Genomic DNA, 24,126 nt, shown 5'->3' with positions numbered 1-24,126 from the left:
AATAGGAGAAATTAAAAATTCATCTTTATTCATATAATCTAGTACTAGAGATTAACCTATTTCATCCATATAAAGTATTTATGTTTTAGATTTTTTGACTATGTTATGTTTTGAATTTAATCATGTAATTTATTTGAGTTTTGGATTAAGTATTTATCATGTCACCACTTAAGAGACATTTATAAGTCCTATTTTATATAGTTTAGTCTGTATCGTTTTGTCAACAATTTAGGAAATTGTTAGAAAAGCCATAGTATTTAAATCTTAATTGTAAATAGTTGATGAAAATGAGTAATAAAGAATATTTCTTTTCATCTCCTTACACTTATAACTTGAGAAATCATTGGATACTTGGACATTATCAATTGTAATCAAAACCTGATTACGTTCATATCAATACATTGCTAATCTATGGTTACCATTTCGATGGGCGATAAATTTGAGAGACTGGATCAACTTTTCGACACAGTCTCAAAAAATAAAGTTAAGCATAAACAACATGAGGCCCGAGGCAGTACAAGATCATCTTCATAGCAGAAAATCCAACACGAGCAGTGAGATTTTGAATCAAACGCATCAATACATAGCAGAAAAATTGATTAGATAAAATAGGACTTGTAATATAATAGGAAACATTGTCCTAAAAAATATGTTACTTTATTTATCATTTGCGTAATTAGTTTAAAAAAAATATTTAACTTAAAAATTTAATAAGTAAATATTTTTATGACCAATCAAATGATGAGGTGACAGAAAATATATGCTCCAATATTTATATGTTTCCATGATTTAAAAGAATTATTTGTAATATCAATGTAAAAAATAATTAAGATAATATGATGGTTATGATAAATGATACAAGAAAAGAAGCGAAAGAGATTGTGAAATACAATCTGGTCCATAACAAATACAATTATACTAGCATTTACTTGTAAAAATATAAATATGGTCCCATAGGAGTGAGGAGTGGGGTGGGTTGGTGGACTCGTGGTCAAAGATGTCACATCAAATATTAGTTGAACACAAAATTAGGAAAGAGTCACTTTAGTCCTTATTGAGTGTAGGTAGCATTAATTTAATCCATCAATCATAAAATTAATACTTGATTTATCCTTGAAAATTATAAATCCATATAGTCTTCTAATCAAAAACATTAATTTAGTTAGTCCCTCAATCAAGATCACAACAAGTAACATCACTTTCTCTACTTGGTTTGTTCCATAAAGAAGTACCCTGACAGCCAAGTTTTCAGTTTAATTGCCAACAAATGGTCTAGGATATGAGATGACAGACAACAGTGTAAAACTACCTTAATTAATTGCAATCAAATCCCTGTCTCAAGACCATAGCACAAATATTTTCCCTTCAAATTAAGGGATTGCAGTTGCCTTATTCTTAAATGCAGCAGTTAAAAGAAGAAGAACAGTCAATTTACACTAACTTAAATTATGTCAACTATACTAATACAACGTTGGTCTAGTGGTGTAAGGCCCCACTGGATCATCAAGATTGAAAGTTCGATTTCTATGAGCGACACTTGTTTGGAGGAGCAATCACAGAACCTAACAAAATTAGTTCCTGACTCAAAAATGTGAAAAAGAACCTTTGGTAATACTAAAAAAAAATTATGTCAAATTTATATCATTAAGAACTACTTATAAAATATAAGGTGCCCTCATCCATCTGTTGATTAATAATTATATATCATCTAGGTCATTTGTCTTAAATTTAATTTTTTTTGGCATCAATAGATATATAATCAAATAGTTTTAGTTTTCATATATTTTACATTAATCTTAATGTATATAAATAGATTACTAAACAGGATTGAATTTTTATGAAATTTAATATACGAGGGTTGATTTGACTAAATCAATTTTATATAAAAAATTATTGGTGATATAAAAGTTAACATAATTTAACTGTAAACGGAAACTCAAGCAAGTATACATTATTTGGAATTTATGTAGGACTATACATTTGCATTGAACACTTTTATTTCTGCAAGCAGTTATATTTATATGTAAATAATAACTAACTTGGATAGACACAAATGAATAATTATAAACCACACTTGCAAACTCAACCTTATCTTTTCTCCACGTTCCTTATAAGTGATTTCTTGTTCTGCTTACACTCTTGCTTCTAGGATGGAACCTACCAAAACTACTGTGCATTTTCTCATAGGCAATAGATTTGTTTAGTGAAAGTGATGATTCAGAATCTCTTTGGAGCAAACTTAACTCACTATTGTGTAATTTCAATTGCTCACCATTTTGAGGACCTTGTTTAACTTCACAAGTTGATTCCATAGAGTTCTCTGAATCAAGTGTAAAGTCTTCCAATGTTGCAAGGGACTTTAACTGCAGTGCAAGAGATTCGATGGTTTTTCGGCATTCGGCAAACCTAGTAGCAGCCAATGCAAGTTCCTTCTCCTGCAAGATACCAAGCTCTTTATATGGAAAGACTCAACTATAAGATGGTTAATGTGTGCCTATCAAAAATACAAAAAAATAAAAGATGATTAATGTTGGACACTAATAAGAGGTTGAGTTTGACGCAGGTAAGATTGTTGCTCAGTAACTATGAGAACACAAGTTCAAATCCTGGAAACAACCTCTTCGGTTATAGTATAAGGCTACATACATCTACTCTCCCAGACCCCACTAAATGGGAGGAGCCTTGTACACTGGGCTGTCATTTTAATATGGGACATTATTTAGCACATTTGACTGGCTTTTATCTATTTAGTCGTCAAATGCAATTCCAACAAAGCTTCTGGAATCTGGAGCGTCACATGTCAAAGTTTCAACTGAAATTAGCTTTAACCATGATGCACTTGACAATATTCTTCATAGAAAACAGTGTAAGGTTATTAAGGGGCATTTTGTTTTTCTGTTTTACTTTCCAAATGATATGTTTTTACTCATAATTACAAATATGTCACTTTGTTTTCACACCATTTCTTGTTCACAAACCTGTGTAAAGGAAATGGTAAAACTTCTCTTGTTTTTACCATAAGTTTGGATACAGGAAATAAGATGAAAATAAGGTGACACTTTTGTCATCATAAGTGAAAATGTATAAACAGAAAATGAAAATAGAAAACAAACCAATCAGCACTTAGCTAGTCTGTTTGTACAATATAAAATACTTAAAGATGGTTTAAGTTATAGAGTTTCTATTGTGTTAGAAAACTAACCTGCTTTAACTTCTGCTCACTATTAGTATTAACACCTTCCCTATACAGTATCTCAGCATCTTGCTGGTGTTGGGCTTCATCCTTCATTCTCATAAGCTCATCCTCCAACTTCCGACACATGACCAAGTTCTCAGACGACAAAGCCCGCTCTTTCTCAATCTCTTCCTCCAATGAACAAATTTTCAAAGTCAATTCTTCTACCTCAGTTTGAGCAGCTATGAATTTTGACTCGGTTATCTCATTCTTTGCTTGAATTGGTTTTAGTTCTTCATATACTTCTTGGTTAGACTTGCGTGCAAGAGCTAACTCTCTTTGAAGCTCTTCTACCTTCAACTCTGCTTCCTTTATCCGATTCTCCGATGCCTCAAGTTGCTCTTGGCACTTGATTAAAACCAACTCCACCTCAAGTTTATCTGCCTCCATTTTATGTAGCTTCTTTTCCAATTCCGTGTTCTTTTGAGCCATAGTTTCCGCTTCAGCTTTCATTTTTTCCTGGCCAACATTAGGTTGGTCTGATGCTGACCCTACCACAAGAAAACTGCCTCCATTTTCGGTATCTGGCAATGCAGCAAGTCTTTCCATTTCAAGGAAATCATCCATCAGATTGATCTCAGTTGAAGGAACCATATGATTTTTTGATTTTTTTCCATTAGAATTTTCATTCTTAAATTGATCAAGTTCTGTAATTAAAGCCCACGAATCAGAATGCCTTCGCTCATGTTCATTCATATCCCAGCCTCCTAATTTGCGCATATCACTGTCAAATGTTTGTAGCCTCTCTCCACTATCTGACAAGCTATCTGTGAAAGATTCTACACAAACTGAAGAAGCGGTTAAAGACTTGTGATCATTAGAAGATAATGTTTTACGAGCTATGTTTTTTAGTTTACGGCATTCAGCTTCAAGCTTGGCCACCTTATTTACACTCTCCAAATGTTGCTTGCTTGCTGCTTCAGCAGCTTGATTACTCAAATCCCTCTCAATGATCCTGAATTCTAGTTCCTCCAGTCGAGATTGTAGCTCACTTTTAAGAATTGAATTCTCTTTTTCCACATCCTCAAGCCTGTAGTAAAGATCAGACCGAATTGATGCAGCAGCATATGCTTTAGCTGTTTCAAGTTGAGCCTCGAGATCCTTAACTTTCCCCTCGAGCTCAGATTTTTCAGAGTCCCAGCCATAAGGGTTATTTGCAACAGATTCATTAATATTTTGCTCTTTCTTTTCTTTAGCTTGCCACAGTTGCTTCATACACTCCTCGAGTGCCTCATCAAGATGAGCAACTTGATCTTCAAGAACTGAGTTTTTCTGCTTTGCAGCATCAAGTTGTTGCTTTAAAGTTAACACTTCATTTTCAGCCTTCTCCCAGCCTAAATAAAATGAAAAGCCAATATAGAAGTCTTTAGTTCATTTATTTATCCCAAAAAGGAAACGAAAATAGATCTCTTTCGACGAATTTGCTTATACTTCCCGATAATCCCCCTAGAGCAGAATTTTGATAGTCATGACTTCCCTATGCAAGAGAACTGTACCATGGACTAGCAGATTAAGCACATTTTAGTATAACTCACCAGTCATGCATATTTAGACATCATTTTAGACATTCATCCTTCAAAAGGCGACAATGAAAACACTCGAAAAAATAGAATAATCTGATTGAAAAACAACAAAGCATGACTCAGACACAGCTGCAAAATAAAGTCATCTCCCAAATCAGGGAAAATTTATTGCCACAAAAGATGGACACGATGAATAGAATCTTCAAGAAGAAAGAAGCATAACAAGTTAACAACGGCACAACATGAAAAACTAATGATTTTAATATGATTAAAAAATGATGACCAAATCACTGTCCAACTAACATGCAGAATCATGGGTAGCATTATATTACTTCCAGTGCTACCATGTATAGAAATGACCAAACAAAAAATACCTGAGACAGCTTCTTCAGCAAGTTTAGCATTCTCCTTTATCAACTCTTCTTTGGTTCTAATGTCTAAGAGAGCAGCAGAAAGTTTTTCTGTCAGAGTCTTCACATCAGTAACATCTTCATCTGGTGCAGTCTTAGAGGTGACTTCTGGCGACGGAGTACACTCGGCGGGATATACCTTTACAGCATGGCAAAAAACATCAGATTCATACATTTTCCCAATTTTACAATAATTTGAATAATCTTATATCTCAAACTGGAAGGAACACTGAATTAATGGTCTATATGCTTTAGATTAGTAACTCTTCCATGTAAAATCTGCATACCAAGCAATTAATAACATTTTATTTATTGCCTAGATACTAAAAGCAATCCCAAATTACCAACAAGAATAATTATTATTCAAGCCTTTGCAATGAAAGTAACAATTTTTTCCACTCTTTTTTCCCTCCATGCCATTACTACCTTTTGATAAGGTTACTTTGTATGTTGAGAATTCCACAGTTTAGTATACTGAATATTGAAGTCATGCCATTTTAGCCATGTTAATTAGGAAGGAGACAAATATGATCAAATAAAACAATGACAATATGCACAAATAGAATTTAAAGAACAGTCTATTATCCAAAAATTACTATCTACCTGATCATCAAAGAATCTTTCTGAGTAAGATGATAATGATCCAGAACTCTCAGTTTCACCAGGACTATTCTCAATCGATTTCATGCGCCATAGCCAACTCCTTCGGTCCATTTACAGATTAAGACTAAGCAGCACCTCACAACAATTTTACCAAGTACCACACTGTGTTTAACACAAACCCCCCAACAACAAAATCCTAAAGCACATTGCATAAAGTAGAAGGAAACTATAAAGTAGAAACTTAATGCTCAATCATAAGAATCAAGAGCTCATTGCAATGAATGACATTCATTAAGCAAAGAGAGTTGGCAAATTGTGAAAGCAAAAGGAAGGGTAGAAAAACAAGAAAGAATAAAGAGAACTGTATAACCAAGAGTAACTTGAAAATAATTACACAGTAGAAAGGTGGTTATGAACTTTGCTTACACTTCACTTTCCTATCCATCTACCTCAAATTTTGACATTTATATAGTGAAAGGAATCACTCACTGGTCACATCATATCTATCTCAATATAGAAAAAGATAGAACTTTGCAACACCCTTTGGAAAATATTTGCTTAAAGTTTATTCCTATACACTCAAAATTCAACTACCTAGACTGTAACATTTATATAGTGAAAGGGATTAATGGTCATACCTCACTCAATGGAGAAAAAGATAGAAAATTGCAAGACCCTTTGAAACTTATTTGCTTAAAGTTTATTCCTTTGAAGTTTAAACTAAAAAATTATAGGTACCTACCAATACCCAATTTCATGCTCAGAAGAACTGAGGGGCAAGGAAAGGGAATTATCATTATGAAATATGTGGAAAAATATGAATCCAAAGAGAAAAGAAAACAAAGGGTGGAAGGAAAATAGATGAATTAAATTGAATGAAGAAAGAGAGAGAAAGTGAAGGATTTGAGAGATCTGAGAGGAATGTCAGAGGAATTGCATGGGTGGAAGGAACATCATGGGAGGGATAGAGAAAGGGTAATGATATGTTATACAATACTATTTTGTTATGTGATGGGATTTAGAGAGAGAAAATGGAAAAAGGGATAGAGAAAGGAGAAGTGTAGGACCATGTGATCACAAGATGAACTCTGAATTTTGTGTGTACATATCTAAATTCAATTACATCTCACTTATTTACCTTACCCCATATTAAATAGGAGAGGGGTTGGTATAATGGTACAAGGAGATATGCTAGATTCATATATTCAATTGTTAAGTGATAAGATAAGAAGGAAATGACATCCCAAAAGAGATTAATATGATACATACTTTCTCTAGTTACATTTTGCATCTAGGCTATAAGTCTATAGTAAAAATAATATTATATTGGATATGTATGAGTGTAATATTTATATATTATTAGTATAAAGATTTATATATAATAAATATAGCATCTTTACTCATTTATATTATTTTAAAGAGTAATTATGAATGATAAATTATGTAATAACGGTGTATAAATCTCATACACCGTTAGTACATACTTTTTATATGATATTTATTTTATAAAAAGTTTTAAGTATTCAAATCCAGCTACAACATACCAAAACCCAATATGAGGAACCAGGTAAGTATAATCTCAATTCTCAAAACACCCAAAAAGTGCAATCATTTTAGCTTTTTAAGTTGGATTATGTGCTATCATAATAAGTATGCAGTTGATTTTGTTCGAGTAAAACACACCGTTGTTCCCGCTAGTTGGTCCTCCAATTTCAGTACAACCACGGTAAGAAAATGTACTAAAATGATTAAAATAATAAAATGTAATTTTGTCGTGTTGTTGTTGCTATTATTGCTACTGACTTGTTATGGTAATATGCTATTGTTCTGTCCTGCAATATAACAACTTGCATGTAAGATATTAGTATCTAGACTAGCATGAAGTATCCACTACTGTGTCTGTCTCTTCTGTTATTTTTTTCTACTATTGCGGCGGTTTTCATTCGTACCCATGTATGGTGTTTTTTATTTATTTACTTGTTTTAGTTTATTTCTTTACTCATTGTTTGTTGTATGGTAAAAACCGTAAAATGTGACATAGGTCTCAAAAATTGGAGGCATAAGTTAATTTTTCAAATAAATTGGTTATTAACTGATTCTGAAAGACAAAATAATCATTTGTTAATCAAGACTCCATGATTACTTTTAACTTTAGTTGTTGCTATGCATTGAAAATAATAAGATGATCAAAATTTTCCGCAATTTTTAAAAAGTAGTGAAAAAACAATAAATCATGTATGTGTTCATTGCATGAGTTAAAATGTAGGTGTAAGATCTCATTATATCTTCAAAAAGACTAAAATGTCAATAATTCAATTCCTGATAGTGATTTTTGTTAGAAGAGACAATCACATACATCAAAAGAGATTAGTTCACTATCCAAAAAAATAAAGAAATATTCTTAGTAATATCATAAAATATAATATTTTAACTCATTAATATATTATTAACATTTGGATATGATTAAAACTATTCTAGTCTAAGACTATGTAATAATTTCTCTTAGTCTAAATTCAATTCTACTTAGTACCACGCTTACCCATCAAGTTGGTTTGGTCACTTGCATATATTGAGAGTTTCATCAATTACGACACCTAAATAACCTGAATGATCAATTTACCCAACCATTCAATTTCTAATAATATCACAATTACATTGGAACCAACTGTGTGATGCAAAATGGGTACTTGCGGAAGTAGCAAGTGGATAAAGAAAATAGAGAAGAGTAGAAGAATAACACCATGAATTTTAACATGGAAAAACCTCATCAAAGTGAGAAGGAAACAACCACGGGACCTAGTCCAGAAAATATATCCACTATAGAAAGTATGATTACAATATTTGACTCTCTCTTACTAAGAGGATAACACTTAATCTCACCCAAAAAGGATGGAAATACAAAGTCTCTCTATTATCTCACTAGGAATACAAGTCTTACACTAAGTGAATATAAACTCTATCGTTTTCTCTCTATGTTGTTCTTTCTCACTTGCTTGTTGTTCTTCTTCCTCACAAGTCTCCTTTATATAGTGAAGGGAAGGAAGGCTTCATCATAAGGACATAGTGGAGAATTAAATCGTTATCATACTTTTAAGACACCTTGAAAAGTACTACTCCAACTTTCTAAGTTAGACTTCAAAGTTCTTAAGAGTCAATGAATAATTTCAAGACCTTAGAATAACCATCATTGAATGTACGCAATGATTCATCTACCAAGATTCATTGGTTTTCCTTCCATATCAATTACGAAGGATTCTCAACAAACCCCCCTTCCTAGATTAATTGATGGGTATCACCATTCTTGCACCTCTACAACAATCTCTTAACTTCTTGAGTGAATCTGTCTTGGTCATCATGTCAAACTAGTTGTCATCTGTATGAATTTTCTCTAGCTGCAACTCACCATCCTCCAAAGAATTTCGTATACAATGATAACGATAATCAATATGCTTTGTCCAAGAATGAAACGTATGATTCTTAGTTAGGTGGATTGCACTTTGGTTGTCATAGTGTAAAACATATCTATCTTGAACATGACCCAATTCATTCAAGATGTTTTTCATATATTTTATCTCCTTTCCAACTTCAGATGTTGCAATATATTCTACTTCAGTTGTTGATAGTTTTGCACATCTTTGTAACTTGGATGGCCAAAATATAGCTCCCCCTACAAAGGTAGTTAGATAGCCTAATGTAGATTTTCTGGAATCTATATCTTCAATCATGTCAACATATGTGTATCATACTAACATATGATCTTCATTATCAAAACATAAACATCTTTTAGTAGTTCCCCTTAGATATCTTAATTTCCACTTTACTACTTTCCAATGCTCTTTGCCGGGATTAGACAAGAACCAACTTACAACTCCAACCGCATGAGCAATATCTGGTCTTGTACTAATCATGGTATACATTAGGCTTCCTACCACAGAGGAATAAGGCATTCTGTTTATTTTTTCCTTTCTTCATCACTAGTTGGACATTGCAGTTAACTTGAAATGTCCAACAAGTGGAACACTAATAGGCTTTGCCTTATCCATGTTGAATCTCTTGATAACTTTCTTAATGTATTTCTCTTGTGATAGCCTTAACAAATTATTGGAAATATCTATGATTATCCTTATTCCAAGAATCTGTTTTGCAGGACACAAGTCTTTCATAGCAAAAGACTTGCTTAAAGCATTCTCCAAACCAACAATCTTGGTCTTGTCACGCCCAACGATTAACATATCATCAACATATAACAGGAGGATAATGAAGTTTTCATCTTCATACCTTTTAATGAATACACAATGATCACTAGTTGTCTTATTGAAACTGTATTTGGTCATGAAGGATTCAAACTTCTTGTACCACTGTCTCGGGGCTTGCTTCAGACCATATAAACTCTTATTCAGATGACATACTAAGTGTTCATTGCCTAGTTCTTCATAACCATCTGAATGCTCCATATAGATTTCTTTTTTGATGTCTCCATGTAAGAAAGTTGTTTTGACATCAAGTTGTTCAACTTCTATGTCTAGGCTAGCTACTAGACCCAATGCTACTCTTATGGAGGAATACTTCACCACTGGTGAGAATATCTCATCAAAATCAAATCATTTCTTCTAATTGCATCCTTTTACAATAATCTAAGCTTTGTACCATGGTCTTGAGCTTTCTTCTTCAACTTTAAGCCTATAAACTCATTTGTTTTTCAAGACTTTTCATCCTTTGGCCAACTCCACCAGATCATAAGTATGATTCTCATGTAATGATTTTATCTCATCTTTCATGGCTTTACTCGACTCTTCATTATTAGTTGCCTGCATAGCTTCTAAGAAGTCTTGACGTTCACTGTTATCTTTGAATGTGATATAATCTTCTTTAGGATACTTTGAAGAAGGTATTCTGCCACTTCCGGAGTGCCTCAGTTCAACTTGAATTTGATGCTCTACTGGCTTGGGTTTTTGATGCATTTGTGTGTCTACCACCACTTCATCATGACCCGACTCTTCATTTATCTGGTCAAGTTCTGTGTGAGTGGGATCTACTTGTTGGTCTATCTGTTCTGGATCTATCTGATGATCAGGATCTGTACGTTGAGGAATCTCTCCCCCTGAATCATTGCGAACTTTAGACTTGTACTGGTTTTTCGTTTGAACATCTTTGATCGCTTGGTCCTCAAAGAACACAACATCTCTACTTCTCATAATTTTCTTATTTATTGGATCTCACATTCTGCACCCAAAGTCATCTTTTGGGGACCCATGGTAAATGCACTCCTTGATCTTAGCATCTAACTTCTTTCTTTCATCTTTTGGAATGTGAATGATGGTTCTGCATCCAAATACACTTAAGTAGTTGAAGGATGTCTTCTTCTTATACCATACTTCCTCCGGAATTTCTCTATTCAGGGGTCTTGAATGTGTCCTATTTATGACATCTACTGCAATCTTCACTACTTCACCCCATAAATACTTGGGGAGATTGACATCTTGCAACATGCATCTAATCTTCTCTTCAATTGTGTGGTTCATCCTCTTAGCTACTCCATTCAACTAAGGAGTCTTTGGTGGTGTCTTCTCTAGTCTAATCTCATAAGCCTTGCAATAAGACTTCAAATGGACCATGATACTCTCCACCATTGTATGCTTTCAGATACTTCAACTTCTTCCCAGTCTCACGTTCTACTAGTGGATGGAACTCTTTGAATGTTGATAGTACTTGATATTTGCTTTTCAACAAGTACACTCATACTCTTATTGAGTGATCATATATGAATGTGACAAACTAGTAGACTTCTCCAAAAGATCTTTTAGATGGTGCAAAAACATCTGAATTTACTAATTTAAGTACTTCATCTCTTAATGAGGGATTGTCTATTCTCTGAAAATTGACTCTATGTTGTTTACCATAATGACAATTAGTACATGAATCTAAAATTTGACCTTTTATACCTGGAAGGTGGTCTTTGGCGAACATCTGAAGTGCCGTCATGCTCATGTGCTCCAATCGCCTATGCCAAAGATCTTTGGAGTCAGTAGCAACATTTGCTTCTCCAGAAAAAATTCTTCCTTGCATAATGTACAAAGATCCTTCCTTTGAGCCTTTAGCAATGACTAGGTTGCCTTTTTCTAGTTTCCACTTCCCAACACCAAAGTGGCTTACAAAACCAACATCATCCAACTTATCCATTGAGATAAGATTGAGATGCATATCTGAGACATGTCTCACCTCCTTCGGTACAAGCTTTCCTCATGTGTCTGTTAGCAACACAATATCATCAATTCTTGCAATCTTGCTTGTAACGTGGTTTCCCATTTTCACAGAACCATCATCACCTTTCTTGTAGTTTGATAAGAAACCTTCATGTGAACTTACATGGAAAGAAGCACGATAATCAACGATCCAAGCATAATCATCGTATGTAACATTTAGGTAATTGTCTTCTCTAATGAGGAGAACATCATCATATGTGGCGACGGTTGTGGTAGGCTTATGACCATTTTTCCTTGGATCAACTAAACCTTCATAGACATTTTCAACATTTTGGTCTCTCTTCAAGAACCTGCATTCAGATCTCATGCTCTTCATTGCTACAATAATAGCATATTAATGACCTCATGCGAGATTGAGAACGACCTCTGAATTTCCTTTTGCTTCTTCCATGAGATCCATTCCTCCCATGATTTTCACTTCTTCCACGTCTTTCCACAACATTTGCTTCATAATGGAATGATGTACTCCGTTCTTTCTTTCTGGATTCTTCATTCAATAGACTGTTTGAAACAACATCCATTGAGACCTTCCCATCAGAGATTGATTTGTTGAGCGTGACCACCAATATATCACAGCTTTTAGGGAACGAACTCAGTAGCAGAAGTCTTGCAGCTCATCATCTATCATCATATCTATCTTTGTCAATTGATTGACAAGATCCTTGAATGAATTCAAGTGCTCTATCATGCTCTAGCAATCTCTTTAGTCGAGTTTCACCAGCCTTCTGACAAGAGATGTTTTATTTCTAGGAGTTTTCTTTTGAATCATAGATTCAAGTTTCAACCATAACTCATAAGAATTTGTGTATGTAGACACATGCTCAAATAAAATTCTATCAATGTACTTCCAAATCATTATAACAACTTTTTGATTCGAAAGCTCCAAATCTTTGTCACCCTTACCTTCTGGCAAGTCTTTGCAAGAAATAGGCTCATGCGTATCCTTGCAGTATAAATGGTCATCCATCATGAGCTTCCAATATGAATAGTTGGCATCTGTCAACTTGAACATGTCTCCATCAAATGAGACATTAGCAGCTCCTTCCATCTTGGACTTCACAAACTAAGCTCTCCGCATGAACCTGAAAGCTTTGATACTACTGTCGGGAAATTCAGAATCAATTTCTCTTCTCTGTGTGTTACAAAATGGGCACTTGCAAAAGCGGCAAGTGGATAAATAAAATAGAGAAGAGTAGAATAATAACACCAAGAATTTTAACGTGAAAAAACCTCCTCAATGTGAGAAGGAAACAACCACGGGACCTAGTGTAGAAAATATCTCCACCATAGAAAGTAGGATTACAATATATGACTCTCTTACTAAATGGATAACACTCGATCTCGCCCAAAAAGGATGGAAATACAATCTCTATAGTATCTCACTAGGAATACAAGTCTCACACTAAATGCATATAAACTCTCTCACTTTTCTCTATGTTATTCTTTCTCACTTGCTTATTGCTTCTCTTCCTCACAAGTCCTCTTTATATAGTGAAGGGGGGGGNGGGGGGGGAGGTTTCATCATAAAGACATAGTGGATAATTATTATTAGCATACTTTCAAGACAGTTTGAAAAGTAATAAACTACACCAAAGTTGTAGTTCAACATCGTGTATTTTAAATGTATAACAACGCTTTCGTGCGCTTTCTGTTTAACCATAGTAGTATATTGTCATGATTAAGAATGCTTCTAATACGTTGTTGTATTGACTATTTACCACAATGCATCACACAAAAAGCACTGTTATATATTGCAAACATACAAAAGGGTATCGTACACTAAGAATTGTCATATATTTCATACATTAATAACACATTTTATAGGCATTATTAACAACATTTTTTCTTGTGTTGTTGTATTGCATATATATAACAATGCATTAGTAGAAAAGCGTTGTTGTATAATTCATAAATATTCTCAAATAACACCTTAATACAAAAACGCAACACACACATAGTGCTGTTGTATTAATCATATACAACATCATAGCCTATAAAAAGCGCTATTGTATTAATCCTTTAGAATAGCGTATTCTAGGACTTCCCCTAGAATTCGTTATTGATTTATAGAAATTAATACATGTATAATCATTTATTAGCAGCACAAACATTCTCAGCAACATAGCACATTAATACAGACCAGAAGTTTGTTTTACTAATATCAATACAATACAAACTACAAACAATGAATATCATGTCAATTATGTTTTGACAAAGTACATAATTACAAACAAAAAATTATGCAAATTACAAACAAAATTATACAAATTACGAACAATCAAAATTAAGCTATAATTATACAAAGATTACTTGCATATTCTTTTTTCTTTTCTTTGATTGTTTTTGGCTTGTAAGATCATTCTTATTTGGAGGAAGATATTGATTCACCCAAAGCCCTTCATCATGATCATATCTTGAATATAAATCATCATTTGTAGTTGGTCTGCTCTCACGCGATCGATGTGTCCCAAAAACTGATCCTCTTCGTCAATATCTTCACATTTTTTGTCATCAATATTATTGATGATTATTTTGTTAGTTAAAAGAATAATGAACAATTTCATATCAACTGAGTCATTAACATAGAATACTTGTTGATTTTCTGATTCTAGAATAAACGACTCATCTTTATATCCTGGACTATTAAGATCACCTACATGAACCCTAACTCATCAATTCAGAAGCCATTGTTGTTATCAATCCACATACAATAACAAATCGGCATCCGAAACATTGTGTAATCCAATTCCCATATTTTTTCAATCACCCCAAAGTTTGACATGTTCGAATATATTGGGTTTCTATCTTTTGCACTTGACATGTATAAAGTTCGAGCAACAAGAGTCACACCATTATTTTGCATTTACTTTGATCATCTTGTTTTTCGTATAAAATGTCAACTCATTAATTAGGTAACTAGTGTAGGATAAGACATGAATACTTGGACCATTGGCTAACCATTTTAATCATTCAGAAACTGAATTTGCATTTATATACAACTCCTCATCAATGTGATTTTTTAGCTACTTTATGAAACACCGATTATGCTCTTTGCAAATCTAATTTTTGTTCTTACTTCGGTAAGACTTCCTTAGCATCTCCTTGTGTCTTTCAATATATGGCTCAACCTCGTCGGCATTATTTAAAACATATAAGTGCGCTTGCGCCAATTCGGTTATTGTTATAGTCAATATTTCATTCCTAGTAATACATTCACCAAATGATTTTTTTGCATACCGAGGCTTGGAATGCCCATAAAATCACCATCGTTAAGGTCTCCGGTACAAAAATCAAGAGCTTCTTCAACAACATATCGCTCGACATTACAACCCTCAGGTTTTGATTAGTTCGTCACATACCCCTTTAATGTCTTAGGATGAGTTTGAAATTATGCTCCATTTGTATTGCATTTAACTTACATTTTATGACATGATTAGGACTTTATGATTGCTTTTAGCTTTCATTTTTCTTTGTTTGAGTTGAGCGGGTGTTTTTGGCTATGTTGTGTAGTTTGGATGGATTAAAGCAAAAAATAGTAGAGATTGAGTGCAAGAAGATGGAATTTAGTGTTGAGGCTATGTGAAGACCAATTGAAGGGCCAAAACAAGTCGTATATGTTATATTATATTCCTATTTTTTAGATTTGTTTTGTTGGGCTTAGCCCAATATTTTGTAATTAGGATAAATGAGGATTCTCCCTCAATGATGATACACTTTACACTTTATATTACAATTCTCTAATTTAGAATTTGGTATTCTCTTCTCTATCATGAGTGAGTAATTCCCTTTGTTTCTAGGATTGGTGTTATGCCCTTTTACATTCAATAAATACTTGCTCTTACTTCTATTTCATTGAGTGTTATGTTTTGAATCATTAAACTGAGTTGTATTCATGTGAGTTGTCTGACCAACAAATTACACCTCTTAGATACATTGGGGAAGGACCTAGAGGTGAACTCAACTATCTGATCATTCAGTTATTCAAACTAGAATCCTAATTCACGAGAGTAGTATTAGAATTCTCGGGGGTTTCTGGAATTCACCTTAGGTTGCTATGAAGCGATTGGATAGAAATATCCAAGTAAAAGATTTGATTGATAACTATATCACGAGAGTAGATATGACTTTAATTGAGTACACGTGTCGAAGCTCGAGAGAGGATGACACATATCAAAGAGCAATTCACCGTCACAACTTAAAGTTCATGTAAAAGAGCAAAACAAGGATTTGCGAGTGTAAAGGCGGTAACCCTTATCCTGTGAACTCTTCCTAAATTAGATTTCAACCTTTTTACTATTTTCATAATCACTCTTGTCAATTGTTCAATTGTTCTTAATTCACTTTTAATTCCTATTTGAGTTAAGGATAAATTAATTGTTATAATTAAAGGAGTTTTCCAGTCCTTGTGGGATCAATATTTTATTACTTGACGACATAATCATGCACTTGCGATTTGCCCTATCAAGTTTTTGGCGCCATTGCCGGGGATTGTGTCAAAATTTCTTTAATTCTCAATTAATTCATTACTTTACTTTAGTGTATTATGCGTTTTCATTTTTCTTGGTACCTTTGTAGGTTGCCCATTTGGTTTATGTAAAGTTCAAATTACTACTCAGAGCCATAAATGACTTTTCGTAGAAGAAGACGACCGCAAAGAGAAAAAAGCAAGAGAAAGATGTGTGCGTGTATGCAGCCCTTAATGCTCGTAGTTCACATCCTGAAATCAAAATTCTGAAATTCAAGCAACATGGCGAACTTTGGAGGAGACTTTTCTCAACAAATACTTTCCTCCTTCCAAAACTGTGCACTATTGGCACCTCATCCAAAACTTTAGTCAAAAGGATGGGGAGTCAATTGCTGAAGCTTGGGAAAGATTAATAGAGTTGACTGAATCTTGCCCTCATTATGGCATTCCACCATGGATGCTAGTTCAGAATTTCTATAGTGGGCTAGACTTTCCATCACAATGATTGTTGGAATCTTCAACAAGTGGTGCCTTTATGTGCAAAGGAATTGGTGTTGCTTCAAAGATCATAGAGTATGTAGTTTCCAATCATCATCAATGGGCGAATGAGAGGAGACACCATTAAGAAGAGACTCTGGTGCATAATATTCAGGCAATCAAATGGAGAAGGTAATCTCTATGCTAGAAAACCATTCTCAAAAGTTTGGAAAGCTAGAAAAGTATCATGCTAATCATATTGGATCTACTGCAACATGTGAGGAGTGTGGAAAAAAGGGCATGAATGGTCTGAATGCAAACAATCACTGAACCTATACATGGAGCTTGGACCAATGAACAACCTGAATCATACAATTACGATGACAACAAGGAAAGGAGTGCACAACAACTCAACCCACCATACAGGCAGAGCAATCCCAAACTTTCCTGGAGTAGCAACAACACTTTAAATCATCAATATCAAGATGAGAAAGGTAATAGGAAACCTTCAACACGGTTTCCACAGGTACCATCTTCTCCTATTGATCTCACTCTTATAACAATAATAGAAGGTCAAGAAAAGGTACTTGCTAACCGTAATAAATTTCAAGAGGATCAAATAATGATTAATAAAAATGTTGCGAATATGTTAAATGATTTGAATTCTAAGATAGAAAACCTAACCATACATGGAAAAATGTTAATAGGCAAATATGGATGTTTCCAGGACTGCTAGAGAAAAATCCAAATAATGAACATTGTAAGGCTTTCCGGTTAAGGAGTGGGAAGGAACTCAATGATGTTCCATGAATTGAGAATGATATACAAGTGAGAGAGAAATATATTGAGACACAACTCCGTGAAGAGGAACAAAATTCTGAATATGTATCTAAGTATGTAGCTCCACCACCATATGTACCACCAATTCATTTTCCTCAGATAATTGCAAAGGCAAAGTTAGAAAAGAAATATGGGAAATTCGTAGATATCTTTAAGAAATTTATATCAAACCGCCTTTAGTGAGGCACTGCAAGCAGATGCCTGCGTAGATGAAATTTCTTAAGGATATTATATCTAAAAAGAGAAGACTAAAGGATTATGAAACAATTTCTTTAACTAAGGAGTACAGTGCTTTAATTCAAAATAAATTGCCCCCAAAACTAAAAGATTCTGGTAGTTTCTTTATCCCATACTTAATTGGTAACACTAATTTTGACCATGCTTTATATGACTTAGGGGCAAGTGTGAGCGCCATGCCTTTATCAGTATGTAAAAAATTGGACGTGGGTGAACTAAAATCCACTACTATATCACTTCAATTAGCGAATAGGTCAGTTAAATTTCCTATAGGCATCTTCGAGGATGTTCCTATCAAAGTTGGGATTTTTACATTCCAACAGATTTTGTAGTATTAGAGATGGAAGAAGATGTACAAATTCCAATCATACTAGGCAGGTCATTTTTGGCTAACTCTTATGCTATAATTGTTGTTAAAAATGGAAAACTTTCTTTAAGTATAGGGGATGAAAAGGTTGAATTTGATATTGTTAAATCTATTAAACAACCTTCTCTTGAGGACTCGTGTTTTGCGGGATTGATATACTGAACCAAGTAGTGAAGAAGGAAGTGCCTAAAGTGAAATATGAGAATCTCTTTGAGAAAAGCATGTTGAGAGGTGACACTTCAAATTTTTATGAGGAAGTGGTTGAGGGTAGTGAATCTATAAATGCAAGTTCAACACTCACCTACAACCTGCATGAGGAAAGCTTGAGCGTCATACATAAATACGATAATTGAGATGAAGGGAAAACACCTAAAATGGAAGTAAAAACACTCTCTTCATCATCAAGTATGAGTTCATGGGATCCTGCGTGATGCGCAGGGATCAACCGTCAAGCTAATGATATTAAATGAGCGCTTCGTGGGAGACAACCCACGCTGGAGGTACATTTTTTAATTCATTAATTTTAGTGTTTTAGTGTCGGCTTTAGTGCCTCCCCGTGTTCAAAGCCTTTGTAAGGGGATGTATATAGTGTCGGCCACAAAAAAATCATAAACTCTAAAAAAATTATGTAGAAAAGTGCTAACACGATAATGCCTATTAGCTGCCACATTCAAGTAGGATATTTGCACCTAGTCCATCTGGGACATATGGGCCATTTGGGACATTTTTATCTTCTTTTGTAGGTACTTTCACTACACCCAATGAAACCAACCACTTATAATTGGCACATGAGTTAAAAACACTTCCTACCTAACCCGTAGGTTTTATTTTTCTTTCTCTTATTGTTTAGATTTTTACATTGGCGACAATGTAAATTTCTAAGCTTGAGGGATTTTTGCATTTGGATAGTTCATTCATGTCATGTATACCACATAGATTTTAAATTTTTTAGGTTGAATATTCTTATTATCATGCATTATCATATGTTTCAAATATCATCTATCCCTTGCTTTGTTCTATGTGTTGTCTATATGCTTTAAATGAAAAGGTATGCATGAATGATGATTGTTGATCTCTGACCTCATTGAAGAAAAAATTGTTGATAGAATAATAATATGAAAGGCATTAGATTTGATATTATGAATTAAATTTGGTTAAATAAAAGTCTTTTTCCATAACTTTTGTTGAATGAACCAAATGTGAGAAACTTGGGCCAAACATAATAAAGGTTCTGATTTGAATTGACAATTGCATAAAACCCATTTTTTTTATTTCATGAGTGCATAATTTTCTATGATTGTACATTGTAGAACTTGATTTGTGACCGTTTCAAGATTGAAGTCTATCCGTGTGCATTAAAATGATAGAGGCAAGTGGGACTTTTTCTTTTGACCTTCAACAGCTTGCTATAAACATTGAAAACTCATTAGTTGCCAACTTTTGAGCCTGAACTTTAATGATTTTTCATAACTACTCAAATGAGAGTTGGAGTAATTTATGATGTTTGGTTGAAGCAATGAGAAAGGTAAAAAATGTCATGTATGATGAAAGAATCCATAAAAAGGTGAAGAAGAAAATAAATAAATAAATTTCATCCCTTCTCTTTTAGAAAATCTCAACAACAAAAAAAGAAGAAGAAATACAAAGTATACTAAAAGAGAAGGAACTGGAAAAAAATATGTTGTAAGGAGAAAGGTTGATTGAAAAAGATCATATGAAAAAGTACGGCTTATTAAGAAAATCTCAACACTTCAAACAGATGTCTAAAAGGTTTAAGTATTTTGGGAAACATTTGTAAGCCTTTTGAATTACATTTTTTTGACTATCCCACCTTAAATCATTCACCTTGGCCCCATTACAACCATTTAAAGACCTCTTGATTTTTGCATGCATTCAAATACTATTAGTAGTGATTTGGTGTATAATCAAGTCTATGGTAATTTACTTTCATGAAACTTTTTGAGCATAACACTATGACCTTTAAACACATGAGAGTGATGAGAGAAGAACGACCCTAATTCATGCAGTTGTTATGACTCAAAGACTTAGCTTGAATTAAATTTGTTTATGATTGTCTTGTCTTGATGTCTGGATTGTTTCAAAACTAACATGAGATTGCTTGTCATTTTGGGTCATGGTTTCTACATCATCATTCAAACATGATTGTGAAAGTTAGACATAATACTTGCTTGAGGACAAGCAAGTGATAAGCTTGAAGGGATTTGATGAGTGTGAAATCATGCTACATTTGCATTATTTTTAACTTGTATTTTAAGACATAATTAGGACTTTAGGATTGCTTTTAGCTTTTATTTCTCTTTGTTCGGGTTGAGCAGATGTTTTTGGCTATGTTGTGCAGTTTGGATGGATTAAAGCAAAAAAGAGTAGAGATTGGGTACAAGAAGATGAAATTCAGTGTTAAGGTTATGCGAAGACCAATTGAAGGACCAAAAGAAGTCATAGATGTTATATTATATTCCTATTTTTTGATTTGTTTTGTTGGGTTTAGCCCAATATTTTGTAATTAGGATAAATGAGGGTTCCTCATCAAGGATGGTACACTTTACACTTTATATTACAATTCTCTAATTTAGAATTTTGTATTATCTTCTCCATCATGAGTGAGTAATTCTCTTTGTTTCTAGGATTAGGGCTATGCCCTTTTACATTCAATAAATACTTGTTTTTACTTCTATTTCATTGAGTGTTATGATTTGAATCTTTAAACTGATTTTTATTCTTGTGAGTTGTTTGGCCAACAAATTACACCTCTTAGATACATTGGGGAAAGACCGAGAGGTGAACCCAACTATCTGATCATTCAGTTATTCAAACTAGAATCCTAATTCACGAGAGTAGCATTAGGATTCTCGGGGATTTCTGAAATTCACCTTTGGTTGCTATGAAGTGATTGGATAGAAAGATCCAAGTAAATGATTTGATTTATAATCGTACCAGAAGAGTAGGTGCGACTTCAATTGAGTATACATCTCGGAGTTCGAGAGATAATGACACATATCAAAGAGCAATTCACCCTCACAACTTAAAGTTCATGAAAATGAGCAAAACAAGGATTTGCGAGTGTGAAGGCGGTAACCTTTATCCTGGGAACTCTTCATAATCATTCTTGTCAATTATTCTAAATTCACATTTAATTCCTATTTGAGTTAAGGATAGATTAATTATTATAATTAAAGGAGTTTTCCTGTCCTCGTGCTTGACGATATAATCGTGCACTTGCGATTTTTCCTATCATCTTCATATCACACTCAAATGCCTACATCCATCTCATATAGGAAGAGTGATATAGTTGTGTCTCTCGAACAAGATGAATACAAACGAACCATTATGTCAAAAAAAGAAGGTGAGAAATATATTTTAAGCTCACACAAAGTCAAAATAATTTATCTTTGCTCTGTAGGTAATTTCTCAGGGTCAACCGCTTCGCTATAAATTGCCTTGAAGAAGAAACATAACTTAGTTATGGTTCCTCGAACTTTTTTAGATAGAATTGATTGTATTCCAATAGGCAAGAAATGCTCTATAAGTACATGACAAACATGAGACCTAAGACCTTTTAATTTGAGGTATTTCATTTATACGAGGCTCCGAATGTTGGAAGAGTATCCCTCTGGAACTTTAACATCCTGAAGAAATTTACAAAATTCAATTTTTTCCTTCCTCGTTTTACAAAATTCAATTTTCTCCTTTCATTATCGGCCCCAATTTCTTTCTTATTCTCATACTAACCAAGTCCAACCTTGCATTCAAGCCATATTTGGTCTTACCATGGATATTGAGTAAGGTAACAAGGAGACCTCTAAGCACATTTTTTCCAATATGCATTACATTGAGGAAATGTCTTACATATAATGAACTCCAATATGGCAATTCAAAGAAGATTGACCTTTTCTTCCACCCATTTGTAACAATTTCTTTTTCAAAAGGTTTACCAAATTTATTATTCAAACCCTTTAGCTTTTGAAATAATTGTTCATCTGTCAACGACAATGGAACACGACTTTCTTCATTATTTCTATCAAATGTTTTTCTCCATCGTCGATAGTGATGATCTTAATGCAAAAATCTACGATGACCAAGGAATACATGCTTCTTATAGTGTTCTAACCTCATTGAATGAGTATTATCTTCACATACAAGACATGCAAAATGTCTTTTTTTACTATATCTGGACAGATTATCATATGCAGGGAAATCACTAATTGTGCTGAACAACAAAGCCCTCAAGTTGAATCTTTCTTCCCTATACGCAACATATGCATTTATGTATGTCTTCCACATTTGCTTCAAGTCTTCAATTAATAGAGCTAAATATATGTCTATGTCATTTCCTGGTTGTTTAGGTCTAGAAATTAACATAGATAACATCACATATTTGCGCTTCATGCATAGAGAAGGAGGTAGGTTATATATCACCAACACCACTAGCCATGTATTGTGGGAGCAACTTTGAGCATTATGTGGGTTAATTCCATCCATTAACAATGCAAGACATAGATTTCTTGACTCTTGACCATAACTAGGATAATTATGATCAGATTTTCTCCATTGAGGAGAATCTATATGATGTCAAAATTTGCTATGTTTAATCCTTTCTTCATCATGTCATGTAAACTTCTTTGCATCTTTGGCATTGCTAAACATACGCTTGAATCTTTCTTTGATGGGAAATGCCCTACAACCTTTTTGGAAATTGAGTATTTCTTCTTATATCGTGATATTTAAGACAACTTTAATAAAACATACTCATTAACAAAATAAGATCCAATCATTTTCACAAGCATGTATCCTAGTATAGTCCATGTCAATGGAGCGTAACATTTGTTTTGCATCATAGGTTTGAGAAGGGAACACATTATCTTCCAGCAACATATCATTCAGAAGTGCAAGCAAGTCAGTGAAACTCTTATCAGCCCATCCATTAACAAATTTTAACTTATACAACCTTGACACCACTGTCAATCTTGTGAATTTAGTACAACCATCATATAATGGTTTCTCAGCATCACTTATAAACTGCTGAAACATATCAGGACAATTCTGAAGATCCTTTTCTACAATGTGTGTCATTTCCTCGAAATGGTCGTCTTCATATAATGTATGTTTTCCTAATTAAGTGTTGTTAAATTAACATATTATATGGAACTTCAAAAATACAATGTTAATTTTTTTATTATGTTTTCCTAATTATGCATTTTCCAAAATATAACATTAATTTGTTTATTGTGTATATTAATATGGAACTGCAAAAATATTAAACATAAGTTTTGTTAATTTGATTATTGTGTTTATTAAGTTTTGTTAATTTGCTTATTTTTTTATTAATATGGAACTGCAAAAATATTAAACATTAACAATCATTCAAATAAATAACAGAAGTAGAAATTAACATCCAAAATAATTGTTCACTTTTCATTCAAAGTGTTAAAATATATTAATTGTTGCGTGACATGACAATGAACTACATGATTTGGTAGATGATAATGAACTAAATGATTTGATAGATGACAACGAACTAAATGTTTTGGTAGATGAAAATGAACTAAATGATTTGGTAGATGACAATGAATTAAACGATTTGCATATTAATTCTTCATGCCATGTAAATCTTGTATAACAGTCACTTTTCTTTTGATATTTAGATCATTTTTCCAAATCAAAAGATATTAAAGATCTCATTGACAA

General features: G+C 33.5%; 1 protein-coding gene across 2 annotated transcripts; it reads right to left on the bottom strand.

Annotated features, from left to right (window-relative positions):
- Positions 1 to 2,058: 2,058 nt before the first annotated feature.
- On the bottom strand, positions 2,059 to 6,825 carry LOC109339139 (filament-like plant protein). 2 transcript variants are annotated; one of them, XM_019576535.1, is made up of 5 exons: positions 5,772 to 6,825; positions 5,133 to 5,307; positions 3,203 to 4,569; positions 2,308 to 2,435; positions 2,059 to 2,259 (listed from the first exon to the last, which is right to left on the bottom strand). In XM_019576535.1, the coding sequence occupies exons 1-5, from the start codon at positions 5,880 to 5,882 to the stop codon at positions 2,109 to 2,111; spliced, it is 1,932 nt and encodes a 643-aa protein (XP_019432080.1). In that variant the 5' UTR covers positions 5,883 to 6,825; the 3' UTR covers positions 2,059 to 2,108. The 2 variants fall into 2 exon arrangements, with proteins under 2 accessions (XP_019432080.1, XP_019432079.1); XM_019576534.1 differs by having other exon boundaries at positions 2,059 to 2,435.
- Between the last annotated feature and the right edge of the window lie 17,301 nt (positions 6,826 to 24,126).

This window comes from Lupinus angustifolius, unplaced genomic scaffold (assembly GCF_001865875.1).
Source record: "Lupinus angustifolius cultivar Tanjil unplaced genomic scaffold, LupAngTanjil_v1.0 Scaffold_58_61, whole genome shotgun sequence".
Lineage (NCBI taxonomy): Eukaryota > Viridiplantae > Streptophyta > Magnoliopsida > Fabales > Fabaceae > Lupinus > Lupinus angustifolius.
The sequence above is the reverse complement of the archived record's forward strand: the minus strand, read 5'-3'. Positions and strand labels throughout refer to the sequence as shown.

Coding starts and splice junctions, on each gene's coding strand:
- LOC109339139 (XM_019576534.1), bottom strand. CDS start 5,882: ATGGACCGAAGGAGTTGGCTATGGCGCATGAAATCGATTGAGAATAGT. Junction 5,308..5,771: donor AAAGATTCTTTGATGATCAG/GTAGATAGTAAT, acceptor CATGCTGTAAAG/GTATATCCCGCCGAGTGTAC. Junction 4,570..5,132: donor TGCTGAAGAAGCTGTCTCAG/GTATTTTTTGTT, acceptor CATTTTATTTAG/GCTGGGAGAAGGCTGAAAAT.